This window comes from Drosophila bipectinata, chromosome 2L (genome assembly GCF_030179905.1).
Source record: "Drosophila bipectinata strain 14024-0381.07 chromosome 2L, DbipHiC1v2, whole genome shotgun sequence".
NCBI lineage: Eukaryota > Metazoa > Arthropoda > Insecta > Diptera > Drosophilidae > Drosophila > Drosophila bipectinata.
In genome coordinates, this window is record NC_091736.1 from 11,977,105 (window position 1) to 12,002,260 (window position 25,156).

Here is a 25,156-nt window from a genome sequence, read left to right on the forward strand (position 1 = left end):
TAAATGCTCAAATATTGTTTAAATTTTTATTAATTCTTTAAAATATAATATATACTGTTTATGTTATTCAGAGTAATTTTGTGAAATTAAAAATATATAATATATTTAGAGTATTTTATAATTGGTAATGGATTAATCACAAATCTTCAAGTCTTTTTCCTAAAATTAAACTTAATTCTTAAATCAATCTTACCTTTCTACTTGGTGAGATAATTAAACTTAAATGACTTCTTGTTGAGGTTTCCTTTTTTTTTTTAACTTATTGTTTAAATATTTTTATAAATTTGTTGTTTTTTTTTATTAATTTAAATTAAATATGAATAACTTTGTTAACTTAACCAAAAAAAAAAAATGCCAGAAACACAAAAAATACAAACTAGATGAAATTTCGAAATTTTAACTTTCACTGACTAGAGAACAACTTTCATTTTCCGTTTCTGTTCCCATTGCTTAGACTTTCCCTATCCTTTCCACTGAACGCTGAACTAATAACTGAAGTACGGAATACAACATAGATTAAATCTAAAGGACTATAACACTTTGGACAACGCAACGGAACGAAACTAAAAATTTGCGTCCTAGATAAGTATTTGGTTTTCTTTTGGAGATTGGATTCCATCACTCGGCGTAGACCAGGCGAGAGCGCGACTTTTTCAGTGTGCGGGAGCCACCGCCTCCACCGCCTCCACCGCCCCCACCGATGCCACTGTCACCGCCCTCGCCTTCGCCGCACTGCCAGGACTTGGTCTTGGCCCGGAAGTAGCGGAACTCCTCGTTGTGGTCAGGTGCCAGCATTGGCACATAGCCCTCCGGTTCGCAGAGCTCGGCATGCAGCCCAAAGAACTCCTTATAGCCATTGTGGAGTAGATACAACTCCGGGTAGTCCAGAGTCGGGTAGTTGTGGGCGTGCAGGCTGCGGTCGTTGCTCCGGAGGAAGCGCAATAGCTTAGGTCCGCGCTCCGAGGAGAACTCGCAGTGGAAAACAAAGATGCGACGCTCTTCGGTTCGCTGCAGCTGCTCGGCGAAGCTGGGAAAGGCATCCTGGATCTGTCCTCGGGTATAGAGGTTCATGGCTCCGCGTATATGACCGCCCAGGTATTCATACGGATAACGGCAGTCGATGATCTGGTAGCCTCCCTTGCTGCCCAGCTGCTCGGCAAAATCACCCTGCATCAGACGGGCCAGGGTGTCACTCGATATCGTCTTTAGGTCGCGGTGTCGTGTGCCGGAGAGCAAGCACGGTAGGGCACACGGCCGGCTGAGATCTCCAATCAACTCGGGTTCGTCGCCCAAGGCAGTCATTATTTCGGCATCGTTCATGGAGAGCGTTTTTCTTTGCAGCTTCCGCCCCGGGGATTTGTGGCCCAGGTGCTCTGTGCTGGGATACTCCTCCTTTCCTTCAGCCTGGCGCTGCTGGTCACATGGGTACATGCTCAGGCAGCGACGTACGGACCGTTTTGAAGGCTCCTCGGCGTCGGGCAACTGATAGGTCTTTAGTTGCCCACTGATGAGCAGCTCCAGGTCCCCGGGCAGCCCCAGCTTTGGATCCTCTTCGGCTTCCAGCTCGAACATTGCCATGTACTCGTCGTCCAGTGAGTTTCCCGAATCGTAGCTGGAGGACACGCTGTCGAAACTGCTCAGCGTCCTGGACGATACACTGTTGAAGTGGCTGAGGGTCTTGGAGCTACGCTGAGTGGATTTGGGCGTTGCTCCGCCTCCTGGCTCCAAGGTTGTACACCGCATGTTCTGCGAGAGCTCGGTAATGGGCGAAAGGATTGTGTTGCACCCAGATCCGGCGGCCGGAATTTGACGTTTAAGTAGGCGATGCATCAGAGTCTCCAGGGCTCCGCTTTTGTGGCGCTTGGCCGATGGATTTTCCTGGAGCTGCTCGTCATTCTCGGAACCGCACAAATCTTCTTCTTCCTCCTCTTCGAGCATCAGCCGCTTGCTGGCCATGGCGGCAGCTGGAAAAGTTTGTAATCAGCTGTAAAGGCAGAAAGCCAGCCGGTTTCCTCCGTCTCACTCACTTGGGTTGGTTTGCGCCCCTAATTATCAATGGCAATAAAGGTTTTCACTATCGAATCCGCAGCCAATTTGTACAACTTGTGATTTCGGTTGGCTTTTCCGAGTATTGCTTTTCGCGGTTTTTCTATTCCCGCCTATTGTCTTCCTTCCTCCATCACGTTCTAGCGCATTGGAGCCGCAGAACCTCACCACTCGGAGGCGAACTCACCACACCGAAGTCGCCCCTGATCGAGGTGGAAATCTATTGTTTGAATCTGTTATCACTTTTGAGATTTTTTCATTTTTTTTTAATATTGTTTGTCAGAAATGTGAACGTTTATAGAAGATTGAGTTTGAAAATTAAAAGATTTTCCTTTTGTCATAATACATAAATTTTTAAATAATAAATTAAAGTTTAGGTTTTTTGAATTAAAAAAAAAATGGTGCCATCTCTTTAGTGATATTCTTTCTCACTGACCGGCCACACTAATTTATGGATTTATCGCTTCAAGTTCGATAACACCGGCGGAAGCCATTTTGAATTTTCGATCAAAAATGGTGGTATGGATCGAAGTATGTTGGTGTGCGTGCCACCATCATTAAATGGTATCTAGTATTTAAATAGTATATTCCCTCTCCCAAATGAAAAATGTGCCCATTTATTACTCGACGGTTAGATCATTTATTTGGCTAAGGAAATTTAAAATGGTTATAGTTTTCATTTTTCTTTTAATTTGTAGTGGACATTTTTTTATAATGTGTATACGTGTCGAAATTGAAACAAGTTTGATTAGAAAGGAGTTAGAAACTCATATGGACGATGAAATTGCAGAGAATCCACGTATACCATTATGACTAGATTAAATTTCATAATATTTCCGTTTTTTGTTTTTTTTTGTTACATTTTACAACGTTTAAACACTCCAAAAAATAAATATTATATTAGTAATTCAGTTTGTTTAAAAAATTACATTTAATAGTTAACTGTTTTCATTTCAATTTTCCATTCTTCCTAGCTCAGCATAAACACGCCGTCCTCATTTTGATTTCATTTCCTTGAAAATAATCTTAATTTAAATTGTCTTCATCATTCATAATATTATGTTTTTTGTTTTTTTTTCTTTGTTTCTATGCATAAATTCATAAAGTTCATAAATTGTTTCCACATTCGAAATACGATACAAAGGCATTTAGGTTTGGTATTTATTATGTTTTTAGTTTTTCCGTCTCATCGTCGTGTAAATCTTGCTAAAGTTTTCCGACTAAGAGTAAGGCTAAGAAAGGAGCTTTAACTAAATGTACTAGGCGGGATTTGAACTAAAAACTCAAAAAGTATTGCATACTTTACAGGTGGTCCTATAGTTGTGGTTTCTTAAACTTCTGTTGCGTTTTAAAGGTGTTTTCCATTAAAAAACCGTACAATTTTTTACAAATTACAAAACAACGGAGGAAACACTTTTTTCTTTGCTATATAAACATTCAACATTTTATATTAGTTTTATACAAAACGAGCTGTGTATACATATGTGAACAATTGTACACAAAATTTAACAAATGGTTTAATTTATCCATATTTTCAATTGGGACAAAGGACGAAATATTCATAATATAAGTGCGTCTGTCTGTGTGCTTTGTTGTTGTTGTCATCGTTTTACTCCTACTATCAAATTTATAAGTCATTGTTGTTGTAAAAACTCAACTAAGTTTTATAAAATTACAAAAATAATTGTCATTCGAATTATTTTTGCTATATTTTACTATTTTATCTTTCCTTTTTTTTTAATATTTGGCATTGGTTTTACCATATTAAACTATCAAAATATTCAATAAAATGTGGGTTTTTTTTAGCTATAGGCATTAGGTAGGTACAAATATAAAAACTTATCTTTCGTTAATTCACTATGAAACTGACTATTGATGGAGCGGCTGGGGAAACTCATTAGTTTAAAAGGGTTTCATTGGTCTTCAAGTCGCCATCTTCAGAAGCAGCATCCATCAACATTTCTACATCTTTTTTTATTTATTTTTTAAAATAAAGTAAGACCAGTTTCCTTAAGTTTTTTTTTGGCGCGGTTTTAAGTCTAAGAGTTGAAGTTTTTGTTGCTAAAAGTGGTTTTTAGTTCCGAAGATTGTGCCTGTTTTTTTGTTTGTTTTTAGCGTAGTTGTTAAACATTCGACATATATTTTGGACTACGGCATAGTTCAGAATCTCTAGAAAACAAAATAAAATATATATTCATCTAGTATAAACAACAAACCGATCGTAGTCGCATATAGTAGTTGTAAAATATATAAGTAGTTGTGTGTATATATCCTCTAACGCATAAAGCAGCGCGTCAAGTAAAACATCAAAATCATGGTCAGCGGCAGTAGCTGAAGCGTCAAACCCAGCCGCGAGGCTTTGCCGCAATAGGTGTACAGTTCCTCCTGTTATTCGGATATAAGAAAATAATTATATAATATTTTAAAAATAATTTTTAAATTGATACTTACTTCATCGTGCATTGTATAGCACTCTTCGATGCGTCGCCGTTCGTAGAAACTCATGTTGAGCTTGTAACAGGGGAAGTTAGTCTGATAGTTCATGCGCTGGGGCTCCGTGGTCAGGCGGACACTGCGCGAAGGCATCAGGACATTGACCACCACCAGCACCAGGTTCGAGTTGGGTATCTTCTTGACGAAGAAAGGCCTCGTCGATGGCGCCTCTACTTGGTCATTGATGCTCACCAGGGAGTTGGGCTGCAGGACGTACAGTGTGCGGCGCATGTCGCAGGGCTTGTAAACCGGATCTGGTTCGGGTTCATCGAATAGGGCGTCCTCGTCGTCATCATCACTTTTGGGCTTGGATGCCGAGGCCTTGCCGCCATCACCCACAGCAACGTATTCATCCTCTATTTCGTCAGTGTATTCCATAACTATAATAAAATAATGTTAACTAAACATTTCTTTTTGAGAGATTATTATTAGATGAGACTTACATGGAGCACCATCCACCCACCACTGAACTCTTTGATATTGGAAGAAGATCTGGGCCACAACCCATCTCCAGCCTAAGCTTAATAAACGAAGGGGCTGCAATTATCAAAAGGATATTATAAGATCCTTCATTAAATAATAATATAGACACCCACATGAAGCAGTCCATGACCTTCGCTATTTGTTACTGGCTCCTCCTTGCACTGGGACTGATAGTCGTAGACCTCGATGCTCAGGAAGATGCCCCTCTCCACCATCGCAGCCATCACATCGCCGTGGAACTCACCGAAAAACTTGCCAGTGGTGTTGATGTTTTGGCCAACTACGATGTACGCGTTATTGTCTATGACCACACAGTCCACATCATCATTTGTGCAGATGGGCATGCAGCCATCACACTAAGAAGAAATTTCTAAATAAAATCCCAAGGAGACAGATACCTTTACTTACATGATCCACAGAGGTAATGGCGAAGAACTGCTCCCACATGAGGGCGTGTGAGAATTGGAAGCCTACCACACAGGCGGGCGCCTCCTTGCCACCGTCTCGCGGGAAAATCGCATGGGAGGCGGTGACCTTCAGCTCGCTGTTCTCCATGGGATCGTCGTAGTACTTCACCGAGTACACAAAGCTCTCAGTGCGATCCTCGTGATGCTGCAGGATGGCGCTCTTGTACCAGGTCTCATCGATGGCCGTCTTGTGATAGTCACCGAACTCCCTGTCCGTTTCCACTTCCACCTCCCCGAAGATGAACTGCCAGCGGGTGAGGCCACTCATGGTGGCCACAAACCGAAGATCGGCACCAAAGCGCTGGATTAGCCTCTTCTCCTCCTCGTTTTCGAACCGCCACTCGCCGTAGCTGGAATTGGTCACCTTGGCGTCGAAAATGAGCAGTTGAACCAGCTCCTTGTTGCAGTAGTAGGCGTCGTCATTGAGAGTCTTGCGACCACAGTTCACTGCAAAAAATGGGGAGAATTAAATATAATTTTATAAAAAAAATTGTGAGAAAAGAAATACTTACAATCAATGTTTCCATTCCTATCAGATTCGTCCTCGTCGTACTGCTCGGACCATTTCCAATCGCTTTTGACCATCTTGCCCAGGAACGCACGCAACTCTGCCTCGGAATTGTTGAACTCATGCCCTTCCAGATAGTGATATTTGCAGTAGACCCTGAATTATAAATTATAAAAAATATATCTAAATTAAAAGGGAGATGTATTACTTACCAATCGGGATGAACTTTCCAGTTTTCGCCCACGAAGAAATCCGATATATTGACCTTCATGTGCTTGTTCTTGAGGACCTCCTCACCCACCTTTATCCAGGTCTTGCCATATTCACTGGGCATCGTAATACCCAAGGTAAACGGAGTATTGGGCAGGGGGGCGAAGAAGTAGTCCTGCTTCTCCTCAGATACACGGCGCATCTTGTCGTAGTGAAACTTCACAGAGATATCCTTGAATTCTTGACTCTCATGCCGCACCATTGCGTTGCGAATCATCAGAATGGAGTCTCCAGGCTCGCGAGGACTCTGGTCTTCAAAGAGATGCTCCACTTCCGTAAAGTCAATGCTGTTATAGTTTGGATTGATGACTCCATTTTCCTGGTTGAGTTATAGAGAGAAACTTTTAGAGAGGAACTAAAATAGATCAAGAAAACTTACTCCACGGGGCCGCAGGTCAGGATGGAGAAGAACATAGCCATTGTTGGACACCACAAAAGAGTAGCCATTGACGCCCAGCTATAAAATATTAATAGATGTTACTGTTTTTAATCTTCTCCAGATAGAACTCCAACCTTGTAGGGCAATGTCAGCTTGTCTATATCTTCCACGGGCACATCTGTTCCAGCCACTCCCAACAGACGTGCCCTCCGGTTCGTGCTGTTCTCGTGGCGATAGAATCGATCAAAAGCGGGCACGCCCACGGCTATCATAAGGCGGGGTTTCGTATCAGTTTCCTTAGGATCATACTGAAAATATTTAAAATTAATTTATTAAAAATATAATTTTAAAAAAATATATAAAAACCCACCGTCTTGTCTGTAAAGGCGTGTGTCCAGGTGGGCGGATGCTTGTCGTTTTGCAAAACCAGGGGCGTAGCAATCACATCGACATACTTGAGCACCTCCTCATGTACCTCGTCGAGGGTTTGGACGTGGGAGTAATAACCTCTGTTGAGGCAGGCCATCCATTGGATCTCGCGGACCTTGGTCACCTCCTTGCCCAGCAGGTAAGTGAAGACGCGGACGTTCATCTCTGATGTGCCGTTCTCGCCGTTGCCCCAGTTGTATTTCTGAAAAACTTCGGTGGTATTCCCGGCCACACCGTCGGTGACCAACATGATGGCCTGGTTGCAGGTGGAGCTAGTGTTGCAGTGCCGACTGTCGTAGTAGGTCCGGAGCAGGCGGAAGGCCTTGTCGTAGGCCAGGGTGAGGTTGGCGTATCCTTCGGGATCATCGAGATGTTCGATTGCCTCGTTAAAGACCTCAATGTTCTCGGGTGTCGCCTGGACGAGGGCTCCATTGAAGCAGGGTATGATGTCCTCCACATCCGCCGCGTAGCGAAAAATGGTAAAGAAATCGTTGTTCGAAAAGGTGTCCAGTATGCTTCGGATGGTGAACTTGGCCACGTGATGGCGGAATCCCGTCATCGAACCAGAATGATCCAACAGAATGACAATGTCCTTGGAGCAGGTGGCCGTCTCAATGTACCAGGATCTCTTGCGGCAATCGTAGGTGTCGGCATCCTGCCTGTTCGCCCTTGAATCCGTCCACTGGGCTGCCGGGTAGTGTCGCAGAATGCCCGTATCCGAACCGAAGTACTGCCAGGATAGAGCCGGATCGGATTGGTAGTTTTGGCGAAACACTTCGTCCAACTGCTCTGACCACTGTATCGTCTTTAGCACCCGCTCCGATCGGTCCCAGACATTCGAGGGCACATGCACCGAGCTGTGCTCCGTATCCACCGGTGTGTTGTAGAAGTGCGTGTCCTGGTTCAGGTCCATCTTCCGGTACATATACTCGTATTCGGCCTCGTTCGGCTGCAGCTCTTCGGAACTGTTGCCATTAAAGGTCGAGTACTTGCTGGAGATGTACGTGAAGTTTGTTTCCGCCCACGTACGGTTGAACTCGAAGTTCTCGTTCACACTCTCCGCCCGCTCCTGGATGCACCGCACCGCGTCCATCTTACGGGCCAGCATCCTGCCCACATTATCGGTGATGGATTGGATCAGCTCGGTTCCGTTCTTCAGCTCGACACGGGCATTGTATTCCTTGTACTTCTCCTTGATTTCCTGCGACTTGGTGATCTTCTGGGCCAGCAGGAACAGCTCGTCGCCAAATTTGGTGGCCCATTTTCCAACGCTGGAAAAATAAGAGGAAAATTTTGATTATTTAGTATATAAAGAATAATAATTAATCAACAATATTAAGTATACGCAGTGGTGTTCAATGAATATTAAGTATACGCCTAGTCTAGAAACTAGCATTTGTTAAAATATTACGTATACGCAACGTTGGAAAATATTACTTTCATGGATTAATATATAAAGGATAAAGGGAATAGAGCTTTATAATTTCTTTAAATTCAATTATTTCTTTAGTAAATTTTCAATCAAATAAAATCCCAGATTTTGTCAAACAATTTCTGTCTCTGAAAGACACGAGTAATCAACTCTTTGTTGTCGCCACAATTGCTCCTGCGAAGTGTCAACCACCTGTCCGAGCTCCACTAATTCAATTATCGCATATGTTTGCCAGAGGCGTGCAGGGGTTAACGATAAAGGTGTGTTCGCACCTGGGCGAGGGGACAATGTCGTCCTATGGCCAGTGACGCCAGCGTCTCACCACAAACAGCTGGTCGAGAGAAATCAACAAGTGCCTGCGTGCGCAGTTTTCCTCTCTTTTATATTAAAATTTTCCTATTTGTCGTTTGGACTCTTAAGTTAGTCCTCTCTTAGCTTATAGCGTGCCGTCGTGTGATTTGATTAGTTAATGGGAGCGATTAGAATTTAATAAGTTAAGAACGATTTGGAAAAGTTTTTAGAGAACTTTTTACTAACTTGGTTAATAAAGTTAAGCCTCAGGTATACATGATTTTCATGCAACAAATTAGTACAAGTTTATAAATAGGTAATTTATTTTATTATTATACTTAATATTTTAGTAATAGTAATAGTAATTACTAACTAATTACAACTTAGTAACTTACGAATATATAAACTTAATTTACTACCGATACATAAAATTAAATTTACTATGTACACTAAATTTTTGTTTAAAATGTCTTAAAATTTTCAAATAAACAACTGGTTTTAATGGGAAAATCTTAAAAGTTGTTCAATACTTGTACTGTATATTAAAAGGTTATACATGTATCTTTAAACAGGGCTAATAAAACTACTAAAAATACGGTGTGATTGGGAAATTCTTTATAAAATTTATGTTGAAATAAAACCATTATACGTTTAGTTTTTGATGAGAAATAAAATCTATAAAAAGTGGATGGGAATTTTCAATACCAATTCTCATAAATATGTATATTTTTCTTATAAAAACAAAAACAAGTTTTTAAAAATTCCCTTCTTGTTATCCCCATATTTAAGTAAACAATTAAACAAAATTTTAAAATTTATAAGCCTTTAGACATAACCTCTTCAAGAAATAATGTCTGTTAACAGTAGGGATCAACAAACCCTACTGAATTAAATTTCCGAAATCAAATCACAAGACCCAAGCATGAACTGATTAAGTGCTTCCAATATTTCAAATTTTATGCCAACTGATCTGCTAGTATTTGACAGACGACCTTTGCACGTGAATAATTTGATGGCTTTGGAACCTAATTAAAATTGCAGCTCCTAGGGAAATACGATGGCCTGGCAGGCGTTAGATTTTGGGTTTCCAGCATTTATTATAAACATTTAATATAAGCGATGCCTGCGCATGACCGCACTATTTCATCTCTCGCTCTCTTTCGCTCTTGATGTGGCTTTTGATGTCGCCGACGCCGCCGGCGGCGCTGCTTCGGCCATTTTCATTTCACTTCTGTCGCCGGCGTTGCCTTTGACACAGTTATTCCGCTGGCACACTCACTCACTCACACACACACTGATGGCCACCCACTCGAGTGCTTTGGCCCGGTCGGTGCTCGAAAAAATGTTTGTTGTTGCTACAGTAAATAAAATTACTTGTATAGAAAATAATTAAAAATAATGTGTGATAGGTTGAATTAATAGTTTAAGACATGGAGGAGGAGTCAGTTGGCTAGTTTTACAAAAATATACTGTTTTGGTCACACTAAAAATACTTCTAATAATGAAATACAAAGTTCATAATCACTCTTGTAATAATATAAATTTTTTGTAACCAATATCCACTGTATAGGGTCTCTATTTATTTATTTTTTTTTAGATCCAGGGGTTGTTCAATTAATTTGGCCACATTGCTTTTTAGTATCTCTTCTGTCATTGTTGTAGACGTCCCTTGTTATCCACGTTCGACAACAACTACAATCTAATCTGTCTGCCAATGAAAATGTGTTTTCGTTCGGACCGGAATATAAAACGTGCACATTTTGTGGTGTTTTTGTGCCAAACGAAATTTTCAACATTGTTTTGCTCGTACAATTTAGATTGATTTTTTATTACTGTTCCCATGGGCTTAAATGGCCATATTCTGTTAATGCCGCATTGCGCCGAGTTCAGACATCCCATTTATTATTATTTTTGTAAGGCGAACGAATGATTTTCGGTCCAGGCCACCATTCTCTGGCTATTAAGTTGCGCTAATTTTGTTAGGAGATTTTTATTAGGGGTCTTTAATATTTGATTATTTATGATTCTGCCTTAGAGATTGCTAATTGGATATATTTGTGACTCATTTCGCTTTTATTGTTGTTTAATCAAATGATATTCCCTATAGAAAACAGCTGCAGCTTTATATACATATGTATATATGTACATATATTTATTTCTTGAAAAAATCTATTTAAAATCAATTTGATAATATTTTATTCATGGGCCGTTTAAAGAAAAATTAAATAAATACCGCAAACCATACATACATACATTATGCGACCGCGTGACCCACGTTTACTTAAATTAATTGCACAACTTTCGGCAGCGTGTTTAGCGGTCCAAACAAAATGTCCAATAAAATATTCATTAAGCCTAAATAGGCGCCAGAGTTTCTACCAACCGTACGTACGTAGTACCTGTTCGCATCCCCTAGCCCAGTCAGAATGTCAGACTAATAATTTCTTGATGTGACTTTATGAAACGTTTGGGGCCCAAAACAAAAATGTGAAATGCCGCGACCCTCGAGCTAGAACCCAAGACATCGAGAAGGGAAAATGGTGGAAATGAGTAACGGTAGGTAGAAAATGCTGACGCAAAATTAAGTAGAAAGAATGTTGGGAACAGAAGACAAAACACGCAATATGTGATGATAGGAAATTGGGAATGGGGATTCGACGAGGGGAGTACCTTAAAAAAGGGATTATTAGGCTTTTATCTAAAGGTCTACTTGATAATAAATACTAAACATAATCTTAATCTCTAATAAATTATAATCTTTAGACATAATCGAAATCTAAAGAGTCAGGTCTAAGATAAACAAGCTATCTGGATATTTATAGGGTTGTATATAAAACTATTATAATGCTAAGAGAATAAAGATTCTATATGTATTATTATATGAGAGAAGTATAATATGGACATTGTATGAGTAAGTGTGTGTTTATTTTATTACAGCCATGAGTGAGTACTAGTCCATTAGGCCCCTTTAGTACCCTGGGGAATTTTTTCGTAAAAAAAAACACGTGGGGGGTGAAGCCTGCCAAGGAAATTAGCATAAAATGTTAAAAAAAATTAACGAGCGACGTTGACAACGAGGCGAACACAGTGGGTGGGGGCCTGGGGGTGGTGTGACTACGGTGGCAACAAGGATGATTGGAACACGCCCCTTAATTTAGTTGTTTCGACTGGACGCATCCAGTTCTAGGGCGTATATTCTAGTGACTAACAGACTATGGGGGGACTGGGAGACTGATAACTTACGCTTCATCCGCCGCCGAGGCCTCCGCCAAAATGGTGGAGGATGAGGGGATAAAGCCGCCATGCGGCCCGCAAATCAACAACAACAATATCGGCTGGGAGAGAAAAAATGCGGTCAAAATGACAGCGAAATGTGTCATCAACTTTTCGCAAAAACCAAACATGTTTCTCGCATTTTCCCTGTTGTTTTTTGTGCTTCGTCGATTCTCACTGGTGGGGATTGGTTGTATAAACTATCGGAGCATTTGGCCCCGTTTTTGGTCAAGAACGGCACTCGGAAAACCCTTCAAAATTGATATACAATTTTGGGTGGAGTCGCAGCGTCGACTGCGACGCCAGCAGCACTGACGGGGTTTCCTCTTCTTATTTTCCTTTTTTTTTTTTTTTGCGTTTCTTCTCGCTCTCTGCGGCACTGACACCAACACAAACACGGTAGACTCGGTACACGGAGCGTATGCGTAATGCGAGTAATAATAATAATAACGGCGTTTATCGCCTGCAGGCCACGTAGCCAGCCAAAAACCCAAATCTATTCATTCGCTTCTGAAAAGTGGCCACGATTTTCGTAATTTATTTTCGTATTTTAGTTTTCCCTCAGATGCCTGCGTTGAAATTTTCTATATATAAACTTTTGCTCTTAGCGGCGGCGGGGCTGCGAACGTTCTGTGATTACACATATGGAACACACTGTCACGGGCTGCGGTTGTATGTGTGAGCGGTCGGGGCGGCTACAAATTTTCCGCTTTTCGCGTTTTCCGTGCCACGAGCCGCCAATGATGAAGAGCTGCGAACAACTGAATGGGGCAAACATGTTCCCATTCGGATTTCCCCAATCGGATTGCCAGCGAAATGCTTTCTCTTCTCTCTCCCATTTTCCGACATTTTCCGGCGCTCTTTTGGCCGCTCTTCTGTGTCCTATTTTTGGAGTCTCTTCTTGTTTACAATTTTGTGAAGAAACAGCTGTTCTGGTTGAACTTTCCTTTACTTATTGATTTTGTCACAAGGGAATCCGTTAAATATTTTCCGCGTCTGCTTTAGGCCGCATATTCACAACAGAGAGGAAAGTCTCTGTTAGTTTTATTTTTTTATTAAAACTTTTTAAGAGTCTTTCATCGAGAAGAGTATCTATCGAGAGACTCTTTCAGTGTGAGCTTAAATAAATATTTTTCAAAGGCTCTGAATGAAATTCATATTTAGGTCCGATGACTGAAGAGATTTAAGCCAAACCGTGAATTTTGGCCTTTTTCGCTGTTCCGCGAAGGTCGTTACAATCATTTGAATCATTTATCATGATTGATTGCAAAACCATTATTGGATTGTTCTTTGTTCGCAGTACTCTGTGATATCAATGCAACGTTTTTATAAATAAATAAGATTTATGTGGAGGTTGGTACATTTTTTACCAGAATTATTTGTTTAAGATGTGTAAAAATGGGAAAAAACGCATATGGGCCCCGCGATAGCTATATTTAAGACAATTTTCATCCGATTCTTGAGCGGATAACCTTAAACGATTTGTGGATCGATTCTCCATAAATCTGCATCAAAATCTGGAAAACAAATTATTTTTTCACTTTTTTGTCAAATTTTCTGGAGGGTCGCCTTCAAAAATGGAAAAAACGCATATGGGTCAATATGACCCCCCGCGAAAGCCCTATCTTTGTCAATTTTCATCCGATCCTTGAGCGGATTACCTTAAACGATTTGTGGATCGATTCTGCATAAATCTGCATCAAAATCTGGAAACAAATTATTTTTTCAATTTTTTGTCCAGTTTTGGGAGGGTCCCCTTCAAAATCGTTGAAAATGCATCAAGGCACAACACGGCCCAAAAAGTCATCCGATTCCTCATCTTAAACGATTTGTAGATCGATTCGCTATCAATTTTCATAAAAACCTACCAATAAAATATTTTGTAAATTTTTTTCCAATTTTTCTGGTGGCATTTTGTCTTTTTTTTTCTTACTTTTCATTGCAAAGATCCAAATGATTCTCTTCATTTCATTGAATTTCACACATGGCAGTACGGTATTAATTGCCAAGTCACAATCATATGCCTCCTGCATATTTCATGAGCCCGAAAACAGACTTTGGGGACTATCATCTTGCCATAATCCGGGTTCAAACATTCTGTGTGCGTTTAGCAAGAAAATCCAATTTTGGCGACCGAGAAACCGAAAAAAATATTCACACAAAACGACAAAGTTCAAGTACGCCTACCACACATCACACATATACCAACATATACATGTAGGGGCATTCATTGAGACAAGGACATGCAGGATGCTAGGAAACAGCAGACATGAAGCTGGGCCGACATTTATGAGGAGCCAGCATCAGAGACCGAGTTGGAGGTTGCCATGATGATGATGACAACGCACTTAGTCAAATTTTTAATGAACTCAACAACGTTTTACTTTTTCACAGAAAGCCAGTAATGTCAGTGTTTTTTACGACTTTGGTATACCTGGTAATTTGAGATATGGAAATAAGTTCTTAAAGAAAGAAAGTTCAAAGAGTTGATACTTAAATACCTTACAAATAAATCCTTATAAATCCTTACCCTATTTAATACAGACCCAACTCGTTTAGGTCTTTCTACCTTGGTCTATCAAAGGGTATATATTTTAAATAGCAACCATTCGATAAACTTTCTGTATAAAAATACTTTCGTTTATATGTTTTTTACCTTTTGTATATAATTTCGCAAATATATATCATACCCATTTGGATGGAGGGTGTTTGGTGTAAAAACAACAAGTAGAGGAGCACATGATGGAGGGTACTCGTGGAGTGCAGTTGCTTGCAGTTTGTGCTGACAAAGGGACAAGCGCAAAAAGTTCGTACTAGTGGCATTTCAGGTCTTTTTTTTGTTGGTTTATGCACAGGTATACCTACTATCCGGCAGGTCGGTAAAATTATGAGCATACTTTTGAGGGCATACATTGCCATCCTCGACCCGCGCGGAGCTCTCCGCAGCCACCGGATAATGTACGTAATTGTGGCAGCTGTACAACACACATTTGCCGGATGAGAAGGCGGGGGAACTCGTGTGTGGTTAGGTAGTGTTGTCTATCTGCCCCTGTATACCCCAAAGACCCTTCATTTTTTTAGGTGGTTCAAGTGTGCAAAATGCGAGGCGCTGAAAAACCGCAAACTGTTCGCAATGTGCATTTCATTTGCATAAAATTATGAGTTACGCAAAATTGTACAATTTATTTTTCGATTCGTTTTCTTCAGGAAAGTGTTTTTCGAGAGATAAGTACCAACTTGGAAGTTTCAACAGGAAAGGAGAATACGTTTCAATTAGAGACAGATAGACCAGAAAAGAATTTCCAATCGAGTCGAACGCCTTGGAGCATATAATCAACTTTTGGCAATTGGAAACTTTTTGCCAGGCAAGGACCCCTGACGGCAATTTCTTCGGCAATATTTCGCAACATCAACTTTTGTCTCCTTTGCCATTTCTTTATAACAGGGTGTTCCTGATGGAGATTGTTTTTCATTTTTTTTTGGAGAATAAGTATCATAAAAAATCTATAAGAGGCTTTAAATACCAAGTGCTTAAAAGATGTTTATCTTTAATCTCTTTAGAGTGGATTTGCCTTTAGCAACACCCTATGAAGGTAAATTTTTTGTTGTAAGGACCTAAAGCAATTTTCCTTTACCTCCCGCTGCTGTTGACTACGGTCACCATTGCAACTTTAAGAGCAAGGGGAAAAAATAAATAAAGAAAATAGGTTGACACCAGTGTCAGTTGTCATTTCCATTTTACTGTTTGGATTGGTGCCAATTGCGCGAACATTTTCCCTTTGCTCGTTGCTTTTTGTTGTTATATCCTTTATGTCAATTTGGTGCACAACATTTTTTGCCAGCGTCCTTGTGGATATTTCATTTGTTTATGGCCTTTTGTGTTTTCAAGCTGCTATTATATATTAAATTCTTTTAACTCTGGTTCGGGTCCAAAAATGTGTGTCACTATTAATAAACTGGAATTGAGAACCCAAAAAAGGCTCTATTTCAACTTTAACATAATCTGTTTGGTGAAAACGAGCTTCCTTTTTTGTCTAGTTTTTTTTTTGGTATCCGTTTCCTTGTTTTTTCACAGATGACTGGCTACGGTTTATAGTCGAATAGCGCATCAGCACCATTACAGTTTGACCGCAAGTCCTTCGGCCGAAATTGTCCCCGAATACGTGTGTATCTCTCCAACAAAGTATGGGTCCTGATCGATATATGTATGTGTGTTCACTGAGCGGAAATAACAGGCACCCAGAGCATGTTAAGAGTTTGGACAAGCTACCATGTTTCGAATAATCCATAACGATGGTGTCCTGTTCAATGTTTTTAAAACGTGACACCTTTAAAGGGGATCAAAGAGGTAGATTTGTTTTCTACTCACTATATTTTCGATACAATATAATTAAAAATTTAAATTCTTTACTTATAGGATATAAAATAATACAAAAAATCGTTTTTTTTTTTATCTAAAGACGCTAAAAAGTATCAGGTATCACATCGTTGATCTTTTAATGAAATTGACAAAATGGTGGTCGACTGGTTTTCCATTTCAATTGCGGCTTACTGAAGGGCTTTTAGGATTTTCAGTTGTGATTTAATTACTTTGGGGATTATGGGGCTTTCGTGTTTAGCATTTGATTTAATTGGATATCAATTACGCAGAGCGTGTTAAAAACCCCAAATGCAAACAGAACGGTAGAGCACACAATGCCAGCAGTTGAGCCTCGCCTCGAATGGAGTGTCAAACACATTCTGGCATAGCCAGTGCCATAATTTATGGACTATGGCGCCCACTTCATGGCCTCTTGTTTCCCGGTAAATTACGGCCCCAGTACGTGATCTCTGGCATCCTCTGTTATACTCTATCCGACTGACAATGACACTGATACATTTGCCTCTGCTCTTTCCCATTCACATTTGTCTCTTTAATGTGGCAGAAGCGAAAATGCCCTCATTAGCATCCCGGCACAATTGATGCAATTTAAGGTCAGGCCAACTCATCTAATTAGTATTTGTTCGTATTATTTTGCCTGCCGGTATCATAACTCTGCCAACTGCCAGTTTGACATTTGCTATTAATCGTTTAGGGGGCTTTTGTAGTTAGTATTTTTATACTAAGCCACTAATTAGTGGTTTGCTTTCAAACTGTCTGAATTAAAATCAGGTTTAAAGCTTAAAGTTATTGGTTGTGAAATTGTTTACCTTTAATTTGATTATACTAGCTATTGAATATATCCATTGAAGTGAACTCCATTCTCCTTAAAATAAAACCCAACGAACCTGAACAAACATTTCATCAATTTCCGATAGCTTTTTTCAGAAAGGCAACTTCACTTTGTAAGGAATGTGTGACCAAAATAGTAAAAAAGTGTAGCGTTTTTTGTGGGCGGCTTATAAGCCAACTACAGTTAACGGTTTTTCGATGTCAGCCAAAAAATGTATGCCAAAAAAGCGAGGAATAAGGTAGCTCCACATGTTGTGCAGCTTTCTCATAAATCATACGGCTCCCATCATCAGTCAACGGGACAATGGACGTGTCCTTCCGGGACGTGGGCAAGCCCAGCCAAGCCCACGTTGGATGGATGGTGGGCGGTTGGGGAACATTTTTTCTCGGTTGTCTGTCAGCGTCACGAGCAACAAGGTTAAACGTTCTGGATTCTTCAGAAGGGACTCCGACTCGCCGGCAAGTGTCAAAGTCCGGCCCCATGTTGCAAGACTTTCGGATGTTGTGTCACAGGAAATTAATTAAGAATCCTGCGTAAATGCCTGACAATGATGAACTATTGAGTCGGTTCTCATTAGGAGTGGCCGCAAACCGACAGCAATGCTCTAAGATCTACCTCATGATCAATTAGGGGACTAATTTGTGGTTCACTGAATTAAATTTCCTCGTAATTGAGCTTGTGAATCAGGCGTCGGACAAAAGCAATTATCGATTTATTGGTTGGGTGGACTCTATCCATACCCCCGAGGCTTTGAAATAATTAGCATGAACTTGTCGAAACAATTTCCCATTAAGGTTGAGATACTCTGGGCTAGAGTGGCGGCTGCTTTTTCATTAAAAGTTCCTTTTGTTTCCCTAAAATTGGTTTTTTGTGGAGCGACTTTAAAATGGGTCGAATTAATGGAACATGGTCCAGCCACGAGCCAAAGTTGGCCTGATAAATTAAGCAGAGTGCTGGACCGAGGGGCTCAAACAAAGAATTCTGGCCTAAAGCTCTTTCGCCTAATTAAAACGGAAGTGAAAAGAAAATAAGCGTCGAGACCTGACCACTTCTTTTCGCATCAAATCCAAACGCCAAAAATGGTTAAGCTGCGAAACCAACAATGGGGAAAATAGCTTTTTGGGGATCTTTAGGACAAATCCAATAAGAAACAAGGACTTTATCCAATTGTTTTTGACTGAAATTGCTGTGGATTTAATCAAGAGATATTTTTACTTTAACATTTGGCAAAGAAATATCATCAAAAATCTCTACTTTGTGTCCAAAAAAAAAAAAGAATAACCTGCTTACTTCATTCGACATTTGACCATCTAGCCACAGAGCTACTTTTATTGCCCCCTCCCATTAGCCTAAGAAGGCCGATTGCAAAGGGACACCTGACATTTGCACAAAGTCCTGAAGTAAAGGACGAAAAGAGAATGAGAAACCAGACAGTTGACAAGTGTCAAGAATCCTTTGCATTGTGAGCCTAATTAAAGGGTAAACAATGCTAATGGCAGGCACAAGGGGAAGGAACAAAGCTGCCACATTGAGTTGCAACTGCAATTGCGCTGCAGGGGTTCCAAAATGACAGACTTAGAGACCACAGAGAAATCAAAGACTTAAGTTATATGCACCTTAAATAAGGATAATTGTTAATTGTGGTTTATTGTCGAGGTTCTTAAAGAAATTGTTGAAGTAAATTTTTCTTTAAAGAAATATAGTGCATTTGCTATTCGTTGGCTTTTCCATGACCCTCTCAGGCCATAACTATCCATTGCAGGAGGCAATTTACACACCAGAAAGGCTAAGTGCTCATAAAGACATCCGCCTTTGTGGAGACGATTGGCACAATCGTCAACACTTGACCAAACCGCTTCCCTCTAGGCGTCGTTGTGGGGTGCGGAAGGTGTGCCATGGTGTGGGTTTCCGGCCTGAATATTCATAGGCTAGTCAAAATCCCGTCGCTCATGCATTATGCAATGCATGGTGGCATCATCGTCGTCATCAAAGTCGTCAGCAGGAGCAGCCAAAGGACAACAATACCAATGGGTTGTGGATTTCCCGAGTTTAACTAGCCCAGCCCAACGAAATGGATGACAATGCCACTGCCGCTGAAATGTGAGGCTTGTGTGTTAAAGAGTTTGTGCAGAAAGAGCCGTAAAATCGATTTGAGAATAATTGAATATGGAAATTCTTGATAAAATGAGAAAAAAGTAAATTGTTACATGCTAAAAGGTTTTCTGGGAATTGCCACAAAAAAAGAAACTTTTTGAGTTCAATTATAGAGGGTTATAAAGGTAGTTTGGTTTTAAGAAGACTTTGTTAAAAAAATTAAATTAGTTATTATGGAACTGTAAGTTTTTGGAGTTCATTAATAAGCTCACATACAATAGAACATTTTTTTTAAAGAATTTTAAAAGTTTTAAGATTTAATAAAAATAGTAAAAACTATAGATATTTATTCCCATAAATTTATCTATTCCACAATCCGCTGACTTATTTTAGTTTTATAAAAGATGAACATATTTTTTCTAAAAGATTTTTAATTTTAAATATTTTGTATCATCATTTCAAAAAATATCTACTGACATACTAAAAACACTTTTGACAATTTGTGTACATTTTACTTTAAAAGGTAAGGTCACTCAATGGAAGGACATTAAAGCTTTGTGAAGGATAACAGTAGCCCAGACATAAAGCTTTTATTACCCATCTTTTACAGAGTTATAACTGTAAGAAAAAGCTTTCGTTAAATATAAGCTTTCAGGAATCAACCACTTTTCAAATGTGTCAACAGAGGACGCTAAATAGTTACTATATATACAAAATATAGATTTAAATTTTAAATAGTCCTTTAAGAAATAAATCTTTATGAGGCGAGTATATTTAAATATTTAACTTATTTAAGCACTAAGACTATTAAGTAAGACCATTGGAAATAAAACTCCTATTCATATAAATGCATATTGTATAATAATTACAAACAGAAAACGATTCAAACTAATTTCGATTAATTATATTTAAATGACACAAGAGCCAAATAAAAGTTATTATCATCAGCATGCAAAGCTTAATGAAAACCAATCGAGCATATTTCAAAAGGTTCATTCGAAAGCAAAAACACAAAAGATTTAACAACAACAACGATACGAGCAGCAACAACAACAACAATAACAATTACAAAAACAAAAGTCAATGACAGCAACAACAACAATTTACAAAAATGACCTCAATTTGATTGTTTTCAGGAAGTTCAGCGAGGCATGTGTGTCAATGCGTTTGCAGGTGAAATGCATGACAAATATTCAATTATTTTTCATTAAAGCGGCATTATTGATATAAATGAAATTCTGGGTTGCGTAATGAAATTGCATTTGATAAGTTTTTGGTGCAAAATAATTTGTTATTCAAGTGTTTTGTGTATTAAGAGGCCAGGGGCCAAGATACCCTCAAGCCTACAATAAAATCAATTAATGTTTTCTTTAAATAAAAGGTAATCGAATTTCAAAAAGTAATTGCTTTTGATTATTTTATTAATTGTGATTTTTATGAAGAGTTTATTTCTAAATATTTATTTTAATAATTTTTTCGATTTTAATAAAAACCTTAAGGCAGCAAATAGTAATTTGCCTCGTGCCCCAATAAGCATGCTATAATTTAATGCAATTTGCAATAAAATATATATTATCAGCTTCTTGGGCATAAATATTCTTTTTTAACATAAAATAAAGAATGAACAATGTACATTCATCATACATGCCGGTGAAATACCTTGGCAGGCATACAAAATACTTTGCAATAATAAATAGCATTTCTCTGCAAGTATGCAGCAACACGTACTAAAAATAAAAATAAAACGTCATGACAATGAAGATGGGAAATGGAAAATGGAGTTGGTGTCAGTGCGGAGGCACATTACACTACTGCCAGTCCGCCAGTAGAAACGTCCGACAATCAGCCAAAGTAGTCAGGGAACAGACAGAGAGTCCGTCACTGAATGCATGCGAGTCATGGAAGCGCACAACTACAGCGATTATCATTTATTTACAACAAACACTCGCACACACTCCACAACTCAGTCATTCAAGTCTTACCCGGGACATGGGACTTTTCTTTCCCCGAGTTTTTGGGTTTGAGTTTGGCTTGGGGTTGGGGATGTCCACAAACTGGCAGCTGGACAAACTCAAGTTGAGGCTTCAATGGGGGGAGGAGTAGTCCGAGTTAATTGCATTAACGTGGAAGGACTCATTAAAAAGTGGGTTGACATTCCAGATCCTTTATATTTCGACAACTCGAAAAATGTGAAATTGGAAGCAAGAACTATTTTTAATTAAGGAAATTCTACTAAGTAGTATACTAAAGAAGTAAATATTGAATTAAATATAACATAAGAATTAATAGCTATGGCACTTGCTGATATTTTTTATGAAGTACCGGGTATCACACTGTAGAGTATAAATAGAGGAAGACACTCTCCCCAGTAACTTAACTCGTTGAAATAATTTAATTTAGCTTAAATTCTATAGTAGCCAACATTTGGAATTCGTATGTTATATTCCACCATTTATTCCTATTTTTGTTAAATTTTTGCAGGAGCGTCACGTAGGCTAGCCCCTTTCCTCCCCAATTACTCGGCATACTTTATGGGCATCAGCAGTGGCAGTTGCAGTTGCAGCAGCTATACCATCTGAATCGGACGATGAAAACTTTCGCCCCCACCGGAACACCCACCCACATAGTAGTCATAGACAGACAAACATACATATTTTATGAAATTTAATGCAGCTGATAATAAAATGTGCACCAAACCGGGGCACAAACATACGACACAAGGAGTGATGTTTGTGGCAAAGTGCAATGCGCATAATTCATGGACTTAAAAGCGTTAAATAGAATGCCAGAGCCGCGTGGGTGGGGCCGAGAGATGGTTGTCCAGTAATAAGCCTAATATGTATGTAAATTGTGGAGACCGAGAGGGCCCAAAAACTGTGGCAAATTGCAGAATCCAGTTGCAGTTTCAGCTTCAGACCCGGTCCCAGTATCGGCCCACAAGCCAACCAACCGGGCTCCATCTCTGGTGTGTCAAAATTTATGAGGATTGCGTGACCTTCGTGCATTTGTGCGTGATAAATCAATTTCATTGCAATTTGTAATTGTGTAAAATGTATTTTCAATTGGCCTAGGCCCTGGCCAGTCCTGGGGAGGTGGGATGATTGGGTAGCTGTACCCAAGAGGGCGACTGGGATGCGGAAATGCATGATTTTGGTCACATTTCCAATTGTCAATGAGATTTCAAATCTCTGAGATTTATGCGTTGCAGTTTCACCAAGAACGCACACAATGAGCGTTTTGTCCGCTGTGTCAAGCTATTTCTAAGCCATTATATATGCGCCATTTCCACGTGTCTGTGTGGTCTGTGCGGCATAAATGTATCTGTATCTGTAGTCCGTTTGTAAATTTCTGTTTTCTGGTTTCATGATTTATGCAAGACCACCAAAAGCCAAACCAAATCAGACCACATCTCCTTCCCATCCCCCCGGCACAAAGGCTAATTGCATTTGGCCAAGTTTAACTGAAGAAAATTTCGTAGATGAATTGAATTTACCAGACGGTCCATCTCTCTTACTAATTTGATCATAAGTTTTGCCAAATAATTATCGTGTCTAGAATATTGCCAATTAGCTGTGAGCCTAAATAGGTTGGCTTGGCTAGAGATGTATTACCAAATACTTTTTCAATAAAAATATAATCTCTTTGTTAATTAAGACTTTTAAATTCATTTTCCAGTTTCGTTATTATAATTGATATTACCCTTGTTGAATTATAAATAATTGCCAAAAATTCATATGCTTGTTTCCCGTAAATTTACCATAAATTCACCATCATTCTGAAGCTATGCCCACTTCATTGTTAATTCATGCAAATTCGGTTTTGTCAGTACAGAGCCCAATGGCAATTAAGCTAATATAAAAAGCGATAAACGAATTTCCAAATATCTAATACAAACAGAGCCACACAAAAATGAAAACAAAAACAAGTGCTAAGCGAGTCATTTAATCTGCATCATTAATCAAGAAGCATATGCTCTGGTTATTCCATTGAATTAGAGTCACTAAATTCCAAACTAAACAAAAAAACCCAAAGCTGACTACTTTCCCTAATTTGGTCAATGGGCTCCGATTAAATCGATAATGAAATACAAACGAAAATACCTGTAATTCCCGTGTGTAAATAAACAGTTCAAAAATGCAAAAATTATTCAACTTTAATTAACAAATATTCCATTTTCTGCGATTAAATAACCATTAAAATAATAACTCATTAAAACCTGGCCAAAAATGTGAAATGGAATACCCATTAAATAATAATATAAAAGGGAATGGGGATTATTAGTTTATTTTGTACGTACGTGTTTGTTTAAAATTACATTTATTTGGTAAATTTATTTAGAATAAAGTTTTAATCTTTAATTACTTTGCAAGCTGATCTCTTTTCAAAGACACTTTTGGTAAGTGAAGGATTGCTAGGATAGCTGTAAGTAACCCATTGGAATGTCTTAACTTAAGAGGCTTAGGAGGAATTCCAATGATTTTAATAAAAGACACCAGAGAACATTGAAATATAAATAATTTCCTTGACCTCGGTTGGGATGAAAACAAGTTAAATGCCAGGCACTTGAGTCAAATCTCTTAAAGTCAAAGGCCAATAAAAAGTCCTTCAAGTTACAGGACTTTATAGTTTAAGTTTTCTTTAGAATATTTTTATGTTTGCTTACCAAAGTCTAAACCTTCTCCTTGAATAACTTCTCATTGAATATTTATGGGTGTATGCTTTGATGAATTGAAAACTATATAACAATTTTCTTGCTGACTTGCAGCAATAAAAATTTCTACATTTTAATATTCATCACTCTGGTATCACGTTGGGAAAATATGAAATTCGAAGGCAGTTAAATTCGAAAAAATTTACATAAGAGCTAATTCTCTAATAAAAATTCAAAAGTAAATGCAAATCGTGAGTGGCAGTCACCGAGTACAAAGTCAGACTCTCGGAGTATGAGTCTCTCAGTCTATTTATGCATGAATGGAATTCAATTTGCATAATTAAAGTCAAATGCATTGCTGTTGCTTAGCAAATTCATAAATAATCCAGCAATACAACGATTACATCAGAGAAGAAAAAATCAAAAAACAAATAGAAAATAAACAAATCAGTGTAGGCTGTTGATTACGGTTGAATTATGCATTCTAAAATGTGAATCTGAATCAGAATCTAAATCGGAATATGAACAAATAAATGATAAAAATTTCTTATATCTGCAAAGTCTAAATTGAAAAAAAAGTGCCAAACACAGAGACTCGTTAAGTCAGCTAAAGTCCAGCCATTAAGTTGGTCTAGTCATGGTCATTAGGTTTAATGGCCTCAGATAATCCTTGGTCCTTAGACCTAGCTAACTTTATCCTTCATGAACTTTTGGCATATGTTGCCTGCTGCGCGTGTTCGAAAAACTTCACACACTGCCCGTCCAGTACAAAAGTCATAAAAGAGTTATTAGTTTTAATGAGCCTGTCAACGAAAAAATTGAGTTCTTAAAAGGCTATCAAACTGTTGAACAACCATCACCAGAAAAATGCACTTATACCTTTGGTCAAGAATTTAAATAGATTTAAAAAATTAAATTTATCTCCCATAGCATATGTATGTTTGCCAATCATTGTGCTGTAAAAATCAATTGACCTAATTTTTGCTTTGATATCGGTTCTATTTTGGTATGAGGGAGAGTGAATGAATATTTAAATTGTTTTTTTTTATTACTTTTATTGTGTACTTTCAAAAATAATTAAAATTTAAAAATGCGAATGCAATCTGGCCTTTCTTAATCTGGCCAAT

The 25,156-nt window shown here is 38.8% G+C and overlaps 2 protein-coding genes across 2 annotated transcripts; both read right to left on the reverse strand.

The window, feature by feature from the left end:
* Positions 1–12: 12 nt before the first annotated feature.
* twe (twine) lies at positions 13–2,342 on the reverse strand. Its single transcript, XM_017241700.3, has 2 exons — positions 2,028–2,342; positions 13–1,964 (listed from the first exon to the last, which is right to left on the reverse strand). Exon 2 carries the CDS (start codon positions 1,954–1,956, stop codon positions 619–621), a length of 1,338 nt encoding a protein of 445 aa, XP_017097189.3. The 5' UTR covers positions 1,957–1,964; positions 2,028–2,342; the 3' UTR covers positions 13–618.
* Positions 2,343–2,662: 320 nt separating this feature from the next.
* Ca-Ma2d (Ca[2+] channel Muscle-specific alpha2/delta subunit) lies at positions 2,663–12,821 on the reverse strand. Its single transcript, XM_017241685.3, has 11 exons — positions 12,042–12,821; positions 7,017–8,346; positions 6,781–6,954; positions 6,647–6,724; positions 6,210–6,586; positions 6,002–6,153; positions 5,431–5,936; positions 5,136–5,378; positions 4,983–5,076; positions 4,498–4,919; positions 2,663–4,431 (listed from the first exon to the last, which is right to left on the reverse strand). Exons 1-11 carry the CDS (start codon positions 12,200–12,202, stop codon positions 4,321–4,323), a joined length of 3,648 nt encoding a protein of 1,215 aa, XP_017097174.2. The 5' UTR covers positions 12,203–12,821; the 3' UTR covers positions 2,663–4,320.
* Between the last annotated feature and the right edge of the window lie 12,335 nt (positions 12,822–25,156).